This window comes from Stegastes partitus, unplaced genomic scaffold (genome assembly GCF_000690725.1).
Source record: "Stegastes partitus isolate 25-593 unplaced genomic scaffold, Stegastes_partitus-1.0.2 Scaffold1360, whole genome shotgun sequence".
Taxonomy (NCBI): domain Eukaryota; kingdom Metazoa; phylum Chordata; class Actinopteri; family Pomacentridae; genus Stegastes; species Stegastes partitus.
Window position 1 is genome coordinate 139088 of NW_007579091.1, and position 12729 is coordinate 151816.

The 12729-nt window shown below is 41.4% G+C and overlaps 1 protein-coding gene across 1 annotated transcript in view; it reads right to left on the bottom strand.

Annotated features, from left to right (window-relative positions):
* LOC103370028 (microtubule-associated tumor suppressor 1 homolog) overlaps positions 1-12729 on the bottom strand; it is a 65305-nt gene that overhangs the window by 23387 nt on the left and 29189 nt on the right. The window contains exons 5-7 of the mRNA XM_008298927.1: positions 10744-10935; positions 9330-9527; positions 8240-8395 (exon numbers count right to left, since the gene is read on the bottom strand). Coding sequence (XP_008297149.1) covers positions 8240-8395; positions 9330-9527; positions 10744-10935 — 546 coding nt within the window. The remainder of the gene's footprint in view (positions 1-8239; positions 8396-9329; positions 9528-10743; positions 10936-12729) is intronic.

Consider the following 12729-nt stretch of genomic DNA (forward strand, 5'->3'; position numbering starts at 1 on the left):
TGGAGCCGGCTGAACTCTGATTACTGACGATCAGTAGAACCGTCGTCAATAAGCTCCTTAAACAAACAACACTCACTGCGAGGCCACGTGGAGAGTTAAACGGCACCGACTCAGATCACCAGGGACGTGTTTCATCAGCTGTAATCGGATTACTCTAAGCGCTGAACGTAATGTGGTTGTTAAACACGAAGCAGTTTGTAGCTCAGCTCATGTAAAACCAGCAGCTCCATCCATAGACAGACACTGACAGGAACTTTCTGGACCACTAACAGGAAACTTCTGGATCCGTCCAGCGGTTCTGATCCAATGTGAACTGAACCAGGTTTCACGTCTGAGTCTTATTTCTGGAGATACTGAACCTTTAAACGGCTTCGTGGAGGTTTTCTAAAGGTTCTAAAATTCTCTAGATTCTGCTGAAATGTTTTGGTTCCGGGTCCTGAATGACAAACGGGTCGACGTGCAGCAGAACGTTTCCTGAATTCTGTCGAGAATCAACGATCCAGATGTTTCGATCAGCTGGAGACAAACAAAAACAACAACACGAGCTCTGATCCGTGCAGCAGCAGGAACGTCAGCACACGGCTGTTACCGTGGAAACAGGCATGCCACACGTCCACTGTTTGACCCCGACACCAAAAGCAGACCATCCGGTTACCTAGCAACAGACTACATCACACTTTGGTCTCCAGAAAACAAAAAAGCAGCTTCGACACAAACCGGAGGCGGATTGAAGCTCAGAGACAACCTGAAACATCCTCCAGCAAACGGAGGTGATGAGCGGCGGAGCAGCTACAAGGAGGAGAAACATCAGCCTGACAAACACGTTAAAAACACGTTAAAACATGTACACGTGGACGTCCTGAGGATCAGTTTGCAGCTGTTTGGACATTTTCAGAATAAAATCACCACCTTTAATCTCTCTGAACAGTTTAAAGTATAAAATCTGTAAATTAATAAAGATGTTTAAGAACTTAAATCATCTTCAGCAGGTTGATTAGAGGCTGTTTGATCAACAACATCCCAAAACTGGAAAAGTTCTTCTGTCACTTCTCATCACATCGCTGATTCAGAGTCTGAAACATCTGATGAGTCCGTCAAACAAAGACCAGGAGCCTTTGAGCTCATCAACAGAACCAAGTTCTGATCTCCTCGGTGGAACGGAGGAACCATCAGGACCTCGGCTGAGAGGAGATGAGCTAAAATCAGAGATGGTGAAATCTGCAGCCTCCAGAGGCCCGTTATGGGATGTTCTGTGTTCAGGCCGGTTAGTGGGTCAGTGAGTCATTCAGTAGCAGCTCTGATGTTCACTCCACTGGAGCAGGAACATCAGCTGGAAGCTCCACAAACATCCACAAACACGCTGAAAAACACTCATTACAACGTGATTATTATGGATCTAGTTTGCTCTGTATTCAGGGCTCTGAGGTCAGGTCGGAGGAGCTACGACTGACCCTGAAGCCAAAACGCTTCAAGATGGTGCCGAGTCACAAAAACCAGCTCAGTGAGGAGGAGTTAATGCAGATAACCTCAAATGGAGAGACGCCAAGATGCAAAACAACTGCTAGTCATTTTCCACAAGGCGGCCGCAGATGTGCACGTCTGCAGCAGAACATCTACTTTCAGGTCATCAGAGAACAGATCCGCTCCAGCAGCAGCTTCACATCAGATTAGAGCGGCCGGCCTTGGCTGAACCACAGCCGGCGGGCGTGCACGAGAGGCAGCGCACGGCGTGTGTGGGCATGCACGAGAGGCAGCGCACGGCGTGTGTGGGCATGCACGAGAGGCAGCGCACGGCGTGTGTGGGCGTGCACGAGCGGTGACTAAAGCCCGCTGTAACCTACATTGAGGAAAGTGGGTCTGTGGAGCTGCAGCGGGACACGTGCAGCCGGCTCAGATGGAGGGAACGAGGTCACGTGACGGCGAGTTCAGATTAAATCATTAAATCAAGACGGTTTTAGGAGCCGATGGAGGAATCAGAGATTAAAGCGTCAGACAGAAGCAGTCAGAACATGATCAGAGGACTGAACAGAACCTGTTCATCAGATTCTCTTGTTTCCACTTTACTGTCAGAAAACGGATCATGAGTCTGAACCAGGTTCTGTAATAAACCCTAGATGTTCTTACACAACGAAGACGTGACAAACACCGACAGAAACGCAGCGTTTCAGGCTCAACTGCAGCGACAGTTTGTTCTTTAGTTTTCACAGAATATTTAGGAACTGTCTGAACATCTCTGACGTCACAGCAGAAAATAATCTGAGGACAGTTTCTTCATGAATAAGAACTGAGCCCCTTTCAGCAGGTTTCTTTCTGCTCATGCTGAAATCTGAGGCTGAACATTAAAGACAAAAACCTGAAAGTTCCTGTTGTTCCTCATCATGATTCAGAAGGTGTGATAATAAAACCAGATGATTCTCTGGTCAGAGGATGAAGGAGGCGTCTGAGCAGAGAGGAAACGACACGCTGAAGACAGGTACACAGGTAAACATCTGGAACATCTGGACCAGCTGTTTAGTCCAACGTGTGACAAACAGACGATGAAGGAAATTCAGCTTTTAGATGATTTATGAAACTGGAAGGCAATGACCTGAAATTCAACGCTTTTCTTTTTGTCTTTATTTATTTATTTATGCAAATTAAAACCCGTTTTCCAGTAATTTTATTAAACATTACATTTATTTACCCAAAACAGGGAAAATCTGTAAAAGAGGTTTAAAAAATATATAAAAGATTTTAAATATCGTTAAGATACGAAAAAGGCAAATATTTGTAGAATAATAAATAGTTTTAGTTTCACCATGAATTTGAGGAAAGACAGATTTTTGATGTGAATATTTACATTTTTGGGTTTTTTTAAAAAAAAATTTTAATTACAGCCAAATTAAAACTTGCATTTTGTCATTTTAATGTAAATAATAATTCTACATTTTATTTTTATATTTTATTCAATAAATCAAATAACATCTGTAAAATAACCACAATGTCACTGATTTAAAGACAGTAATAAACACTTAAATTAATATTTTACTTAAAGTTATTTCACCAGATATTTAAATATAGTATAAATATAGTAAAACAGATAAAATTTGCAAAATAATTTGTTTTTTAATCCTTAATCCTTAATATTTATATAAATATATTTTATCTGTAAATTCTGGATATTTTTTGCGTATTGAAACAGCCAACTGTGATTTTTGGTCTGTTTTGTTTGTTTTTTAACTGTCAGCATGTAAATTAATACTCTAATTTTGTCAGTTTACCGTCAACAGCCGTACATTTTATTTGTTATACATACATATATATATTTTTTTTAAATAATCAAATAATAATATCTGAAAAAAACTAAATGATTTAAGGATGTCAAAAACACGTAATTTGCAAAACAACATTTTTTATGATTAATTTATCTTTCAAACAACAGTAAATATCTGTAAATTATGGATATTTTTGCTTATTTCAACACCAAACAACGTGATTTTACACGTTAAGAATCTACAAATACTGATCTTTGACGTGAATATTTACATTTTCAGTCTGTTTTTGTTTTTTTTTTACTCTTAACATGTAAATTGATGGTATTTTCCTCCCTGAACGGCAGATGCGTGTTTTCTATTCCTGGCCGAGTCACGTGGGCTCGGTCCTGCGGCGTTTGGGGCTAAAAGCAGCGATTCATCACCGCCGGAGCGCTCGAGCAGAAAACCGCCACGTGCACGCTCGTGTTGAAGCAGCTCCATTGTAGCGACGGTGCACAAAGCGGCGGGAGGAAGAGGAGACGGAGGCAACAATGGCTGCCATCGCCGTGGAAACAGGAGCAGCAGGAGGAGGAGGAGGAGGAGGAGGAGGAGGGTGAAGCCGCCTCTGATTCAAAGATTAAATTAAAAAAAAGACATTCAGAGGCAGCTTCAGCCTGCAGAGGAGTGATGATGGAGGGATGGAGGAGAACACATGGAACCAGAGTTTTATTGAACAGATACGCGAGGCTCGGCCGGCTCAGATGAGCTCCGGACTTTCACTCATCAAACGGAGCCAACGTGAACCGTGAGCTCGGTCAGGGTGTGGCCTGGGCCCCACCCAGCCATGTGTATCTGGGCCAGACAGAACACAGACGGATGGAGCTGATGGAGGGCGGGTGAAGCGCCGGAGGACAAACATCCAGACCTGCGTGGAAGACGACGGTGTTCTTCCTGCATCCCGACAGCAGCTGCAGGTTCCTGAAGAGCCCTTTGGCCGTCAGCTTCACGTGGAAGTTGGACAGCGACAGTCGAGGAGACCACAGCATGGCTCCTGGTCCGGACGGTCCTTCCGAGCTGGAACACTGACCCAGTTTCCACCCACCCACTGCCCTCCGCTTCCCCCTGAACTCCAGGAGCAGGACGCGGACGTTCGGCGCCACGTGGAGATCAGAAGCAGTTTAAAGACGGAGCCGCTGGTAATCCTCCGGCTGCTGCTCCGGCGGTTTAAAGCCACAGAGCTGCTGCTGCTGATGCTGCTGCTGCTCAGCCAACAACAGACGAGGAGCAGAAAATGGCGCCAAAAATAGCAGCAGCGGCAGCGGCGTCCAGGTGGCGGCGACTCCTCCACCAGCGGGAGATGGAGGCTGAGGAGGCGGTGGTTCCTCCTGCCTCCTGCTTCACGGATCCACGCAGCCGCCGGTCCGGTTCGCTGCCGAGTTAAAGCCGCTGAAGACGGAGACGAGGACGGAGGAGGGAGGAGGAGGGAGGAGGAGGGAGGAGGGATGCTGCAGGGGAGGAGGGTAGGAGGGGGAGGGACTCCGGTAATCTCCTCCTCCTCCTCCTCCTCCTCCTCCTCCTCCCCCATCACGTCCTCTGGTGGCAGAAAAACGGCCCGGTTTGCTCAGAGGACGTTTGAAGGAGCAGAAACGTGAAATAGATAAAAGATGGAGCCGAAGAAATACGAATAAATATAAAAATAAAGGTTAAAAAATAAAAACAACCGAGGGAGCAAAACAAACACTGAAATACTGAGATGTTCAGAAACAATTGCAGATGAAATAAAAAAATAAAAAAAACTTGAATAAAATTTAAAAGTGTGTGACTTTAGAGTCATTTTAAAGTCTCTATTTCCATTATTTTCATTTTTATTTAAATGTATAAAATAAAACCTGTAATTTTATAGTAAAATGTAATAAAATGTAAAAGAAAAAACAGATTTTTCATGTTTTTCTGTTTTGTTTTGTTTTTTTTTTTTTTTACATTTTTTTAAAGTCAAAATATAAACTATCAGCTTGCTTTTTTGGTGATTTTACTAAATATTATCTGTAATTTAACAAAAGAGGGAAATTGTGCAAAATAAAAATAAATATAACCGTCCTACATATATAGAATGTTTTTCCTAAATGTAAAATATCTGGAAAATAATTTTATTTTTTCTGACTTAAATACAATAAAAATAAAATAAATAAATAAATGAAAATAATTTTATGTGCACATGTAAAAGAACAAATTATTATTTGCAAAAATCCTGATTCTTAATGTGAACAAATTAATATATAAAAATATTTTATAAAATGTCTGAGAAGTTATTTACAATTTGGCCTTTTTTTTTATAATTAACATGTAAATTAAGACTTTTCTGTGATCTCACTGAATGTTATCTGTAATTTAACAAAACGGAAAATCTGTAGAATAACAGCTAAAAACAATGTAAAATATCTGAAAACAATCACATTTTCATCTGATTAAAACAGTAAAACTGTTATTTTATGTCGTTTTTTTTACCGCAAGCATGTAAATAATATTTTTTAGTGATTTTATTAGTTATCATCTGAGATTTAACAAAACAGGAAAAAACTGTTTAAAAATGTTTTTTTGGACCACAAAATAAAATCTGTAAAACTATAATTCTGCTATTTAAACACAGAATAAACTGATTTTATGTTTAGATGGAGCTAAACACGTTTGTATAAATACTGATTTCTGACATTATTTACAGTTTTGGTGTTTGTTTGTTTTTTACTTGTTTTATTTATTTTTCATTTAAATTAACACTTTTTTGTGTAACTTAATAATTATTATCTGCACTTTTTTTGGGTTTTTTTTTAAAGGAAAAATCTGTAAACTAACAATAATTTAATTTTAAAAGCAAACTCAACATTTTTAATCTAACTTCATTGATCCTATTTCAATCAAACACTTCAGTTTTATCTGTTAGTTTAATTTTATTCAGTCGAACTCTAAAGAAACTCGTGACTCAGTTTAGTGCTTCTTCTTCTTATTTATTGTTCTGACAGAAAGCTGCTCGTTTGCGGCTGCAGCAGAACTTCTCGTTTTAAACACGTTCCTGCAGCTCGGAGACAGAAAACCGTTAAAACTTTAATTAAACTAAATCCGACTGAAGGAAAAGTCTCAATGAACTCGTGAAACTGACGCAAAACACACATCAAGGACGATAAAACCAGAGACCCTGGGCGTGTGTGTGTGTGTGTGTGTGTGTGTGTGTGTGTGTCACAATCAATAAAGTTTGTCTTCAATGGAGACAAAAAGCCACTGAGAGCTTTAAAAGCCCCACAAAGCAAACCACTGTCGCCTGTGGTGTGTGTGTGTGTGTGTGTGTCTCTTTGTGTGTGTGTCTGCGTGCGACAGACTTCCAGGCCCGGCCGCCACAGAGAGGAGGCAGCCAGGCGCCCGTGCCCAGACCGGAGCCACCACACTGGGGGGGAGCAGCAACCCCAGGCCCAGGTTTCAGAAGGCCCACGTGGAGGACGTGCAGCGGCGCCCCAAATAACGTCTCTGCTGCCAGAACCATCAGTAAAGCTGCTTAAAAACGCAACGCTACACAACACCACCGACCGGACCGCGCGCGCGCGCGTGTGTGTGTGTGTGTGTGTGTGTGTGTGTGTGTGTGTGCGTGTGTGTGTGCGTGTGTGTGACAGAGCAGCAGAATAATTACAGGGCGACGCAGACAGATGATGATTATGTTGCTGAAGCGTCAGGCGGTCTGATGTGCTGCAGCCGTGAGCTCACGGATCAGAACATCCAGAACCCGACCCACATGTTCAGGTTCACGTCTATTAACTGTCAACTACAGCGTCTGATCCACGGTCGTCCACCAGATCAGGTGGTTCTACTGATTCATGTACGATTCACTCCGACGAGGCGCCACATGCTGCCCACGGTTCACCATCACAACGTCCACAGACATCAGGTCAGGCCTGAGAAATGATGTCACAGAAAAAAATACTAAACTCAAAAAGCAAACTGAAATCGGCTAAAATTTAAATAGTCCAAAAAGGAAATAGTCCAAAATTAAAATTGTCAAAAATTACAACTATCCAAAATTAAATTTAAAATTATCCCAAATAAAAATTATCCAGAATAAAAATAAAAATTGTCCAAAATAAAAATTGTCCAAATTAAAAATAATCAAAAATAAAAATTATCAAAAATTTAAATTAAAATTGTCCAAAATAAAAATAGTCCAAAATTAAAACAAATAGTTGAAAATGAAACTAAATTTGTCCAAAATGAAACCTGACATCAGATCAGATGAAACTCGTGACAGATTTTGCTCAGAAAAAACAAAACAGGAGAATAACCGCGGCGACGTGAAGACCAGACAGGCGACACGATGCTGAAAACAGGAACAAGCAGCTAAAACAAAACTAGAAGACAAGAAGAAGGAGGTAAAGCTGGACATCCTGCTGACGTGGTCGCCTCATGTGGCACAGAAAGGGAGGTTCTGGATGAAACAGTAACGGGATCATGATGGAATACGACCCGTTAGGCTCTGATCTGCTGGATTCCTCTCATCAAACTAAACCTCACGTCATTTTAGGGGAGAATCAGCTGCACTGAGGAGCTCAGACTGCTTCTCATCTGGTTTGATTTCTGGTGACATTTTAAAATGAGACGCATCAAATGAAGTGATTTTGTCTGAACGTCCTGATTTAAGCTCAGATTTGGTGAAGTCACCTGTGAGGAGTTCCAGAGACGTTCGATGACTCTCACAAACGTTGTAATTAGGAAACCTTGCCGTGGTCCAGCAGGTTTCAGGGTTCAGAAGGTTCTTGGATGAAATATCAGAATTTTTAGATCAGATTTGGGTCGTTTTCGTGGCAGAATCACACTTAAGAGCCATTTAAAAGCTGTTTTTGCAGTATCTTGCTGATAAATGATGATTTTGGGTTCAGTAGCTTCAAAGCCCTTCAGAACAGAACCAAGAGAAGCAGCTGGAAGCTCCGACGAGAGCCAACCAGACACACCTGCAGCCTCCCACTCACCTAAGCTGCTGGGGCGACCCAGCCTGGCCGAGCCACTGCGCTGCAGGGGGTTCTGGGTCGGCCGGCTCTGGTTCTGGCCTGCGGCGGGCGTCCTGGGCGCCATTGGGGCGGCCGGCTTGGTGGCGCCGTGGGCGGAGACGGCCGGAGGCTTCAGCCCTGTGGAGAGGAAGAAGAAGTCGAATCCCATGTTGGTCTGAGCCGGACTCTGGGTCTCTGAGACCCGACTAATAGGATCACAGGTTTATCAGCGCTCTGACCCAGACAGGCTCCAACATCTGGCGCCAGAAACAACAACAGAACACAGCAAAGCACAGCTGGCCCAGAAAACCTGCAGCTGAGTAGCGTCTGCATCAGGCGACACAGAGACCAGAATAAATAAAGGTTTTATTATTATTATTATTATTATTATTATTATTATTATTATTATTAATACATTTAAAAGCAAAATCTTGTAAATAACTAATTTTACAGGTTTTTCCTGATTTTTTTTATTTGTTAAATCACAGAAAATAATCAATCGACATGGTAATTAATAAAAAACTAATAAAATGTAAATAATGAAACACGTCTTGTTTGACTTTTAAATGACACTAAATGCTTAAATACAATTAAAATCAGCAAATTATAATTATTTTACCAATAATTATTTAAAAGAAAAAATATCTGAGAAATGATAAATAATATGATTTTAAAAATAGTTATTACGCAGATTTCTCCTGATTTGTTAAATTACAGAAATCTATAAAAATTGAAAAAAAAAATTAATTGATGAATTTTAAAACAAACTAAGCGAACTGTAAATAAAGTTAACGTCAAAAATCTGTATTTTTATAAATGATTGTTTGTCTTTTAGAGCATTTTATTTCTATAAAATCTGTGAAAAAATTTACATTAAGGAATATAAAATAGTTTAACTGTGATTTTACAGATTATTTCCTGGTTTGTTAAAATATAATAAAATCATTATTAATTGTCAAGTTAATTACTTTAAACAGTAATGTGATTTTTACTTTATTTAAATATAAATAAATCCCTGTCTGTGTCTGCTGTTGTCTGACCTGCACTGATGTATCAGCCGTGTGGTTCTGACCTGTGGCGGAGCTTCGGGCCTGCAGAGACAAAGCTCTGCTTCTCATGGCTGGAAGCTTCATGGCACCGCTGGTGGCATCACTGGGAGCACTGGGAGCACTGGGACCATCGGTGCTGCTGCAGCCGGGGGGCTTGGCGGAGCTTCTGCTGGGTCGGTCCTCCGGTCGGGTTCCTGGAGCTCCGTGAGGCGACGGGTCGGCTGAAGACGGAGCAGAAGGTCAGAGATAAAGCAGATCAGTTAATAACCACAGAATATGAACACTTAAATTAAAATAAAATGGTCCAAAATGAGACCAAAATTGCCCAAATGAACTTCAAATTGTCCAACGTGACCAATATTTGTTCAAAATGTGTTTAAAATAGTTTAACTGTGGACAAACTATGACTCGTTCTAACCAACACTGACTCAATGTGGACGTTTTTATTCATTCTGCTGATCAGAGATCTGCTGAATCTACTGAACTGATGGATCCTGATGTGGACGTTTATCAGAACATCGTGGATTATTTAGTGGTACAGGATGAACTAGAGATGCTCAGAATGACTTGACATCTGTCCAAAATGATTAAAATCTGAACAAAATGACTTTAAACTTGTTCAAAGTTACACAGAATGTCTCACAACTGGTCTGAGATGAGCTCAATGTCCAGAGTGACTCCAGATTTGTTCCAAATGACTTGAAACGCGTCAAAAAATGAACCAGGAATCGACCAAAATGAGATAAGAGTCTAAAATTACCCAACACTTGTCGAAAACTAGTGAGGAGTCACTAAGAACGACTTAAAACTTGGCCAGAATGATTTAAATCAGCTGAACATCCAGCACGACTCAAAAATCATCCAGAATGACATAAAACGTGTCGGTGTTTAAAGACGAGGAGGTGAACCGAACAGAAGACATCCTGAAAGGCTGCGACCAGTGAATAGACTCATCTGGAAGGACTCCAAACACGTCCAGAAAGACTGGAAAGTCAAGTCGTAGCGTTCAAAACGATCTGAACCATCACGTCTGTCACGATGCACAAACGGTCCAAGAATAAATAAAACTCGTCAGTGAGCTTCATCCAGTAAAATCGTCCGTAGAGACTCAAAACGTGTCACTCTGGACGACTACGGTTCAGATTTATCGTGTTTTTTTGTCATTTCTAACTAAATTTGCACAATTTCAGTCAACGCAAAGTTCTCTTGAACGCCGACGCCTTCAGAGTCATTCAGGACGAAGCTCCGTCGTGTTCGTCTGTTTGCGGCCGTTTTAAATCGACCTGTAGCTCGGGTCAACTGGGGAAACAAAGCGGTGACCGCTGTGGCGATCAGCTCGGACAGGAAACAGGAAGCTGCAGAGACTGGGTTCGGTTTACCGGGACCAGCAGGACGCTTCAGACGCTTTATGATCATCTATAATCTCCGCCCACCAACCTCTGCTCGCCGCGCCACCGTTCTCGTTGCTTCCCAGCGACGAGGCGCTGAGGCTTGTGGGTAATCCCTTCACGGGAAGCTTGGAGGAGGAGGAGGCGGGCGCTGCTGGTCGCCCCGACGATGCCGACGCCGGCTGCTGATTGGCTGCTGGTTTGGAGGCGGTGAACGAACTGGTCCGAGGTTTGGGGATTCCTGAGGGACGGAAACACAGAAGTTAGAAACGATTTTACCCCCAAAGTACCCGAGAAGCTGCTTTAAGGTCCGATGAGTCCAGAAATAAAACTTCTACAGCAGATCAGAAGGAAACAGTATGGGTCAGTGAAGACGGAAAAGGTTCTGAATGTCCAACCAGCCTGGTGCTGATCCAGAAAGTTCCTGTCAGCGTCTGTCTATGGACGGATCCATGGTTCTACTAGAATCTAGTCTCTGGTCACATTTCAGAAAACTTGACCCAAAATGGCAAAAATTAGATTAAAAAACGACAAAAATGAGATAAAATGTCCAAAACGACACATAAACCAATTAAAATAAGACAAAATAAACAAAAAAAACTACACACAAAGTGACAAAAACAAGAGAAAATGACAAGTTAGAGAAAAAAAACAAAAACGAGACACAAAATGTCCAAAACGACACGCAAAGCAACTAAAACGAGAGAAAACAACACAAACAAGACACAAAACGGCAAAAGTTAGAGAAAAAAAACTAGTATAAGACAAAAAAACAACTAAAATGAGAAAACACAAAAACCAACACACAAAGCGACAAAAATGAGAGAAAATGTCAAAAACAAAAGAAAACAACCAAAAACCTACACACAAATGACAACAATTAGATTTTAAAAAAACGACAAAAATGAGACAAAAAATGTCCAAACAACACATGAAATAACTGGAATGAGACATAAAACAAAAACTTGTCACAAAATTAAATTAAAAAACGGCAAAAATGAGATAAAATGTCCAAAATGACATGTCGAACAACTAAAATGAGACTTAAAACAACAAAAACAAGAGAAGACAACAAAAAGCAAGGCACAAAATGACAAAAATTGGATTTAAAAAACTACAAAAATGAGACAAGAAGTGCTCAAAATGACACATGAAACACGTAGAATGAGACACAAACTGAAAAACCGAGACAGAAAATGTCTAAAACGACACGAAAAACAGCTAAAATGAGACAAAACCAACAAACACCAACACACAAAGCGACAAAAAGTGACTAAAATTAGATGAAAAAACAACTAAAATGAGACACAAATGCTTGTTTCCAGTGTTTTGATTCTATGTTTTATTTATTCTTTAATTTCTATGAACTAAATAACGTAAATAAATCAGTTTTGTCCTGATTCCTTCTAACCGTGACGTCTCTGAGCCTCTCCTCCTCCTGCTGCTGCTGCTTCACGACTTTATGCTGCAGACAAACATGAACCTGAGTGAAGGAAACCCTCCATCATCTTCATCACTTAGAAGCTCCACACTGAGCCAATCAGAGCAGCGTTACGGCTGTACTGGACCAGCAGGACACACTGAACCCATCAGAAGACTCTAAACCAGTTTGCTGAGCCCGTCTTCAGCTCTGCGGCCGTCTGAGGACAGAGAACAAGCTGCTCCTTCACAGCTTCAGTCGTCTCCATGTTTTCAGCCTGAATCACACATTCCTGCCCAAAGACCAAAGCAGAGAGACTTCCCCCTGCGACGCCTACGACCCGCCGGACCGGAGCTGATCAGAGAAACAATAACCAGCACGCTGTCCTGCAGTGAGATCATCATGAAGCTGCTTCAGACCGACAGGCTGGATCATTAGAATGAAGCTTTAACAGAAGAAGAACGACTAAAACTCAGTGAAACATGAAAACACACAGAAAGAGAATAAATCCGTTGTTTTCTGACATCACGTCAAACTGAGGAAACACCAGCAAAGACACACAACATCCCTCCAAACACACACACAGAGCAACAAAACGGACTAAAAGCAAAATAT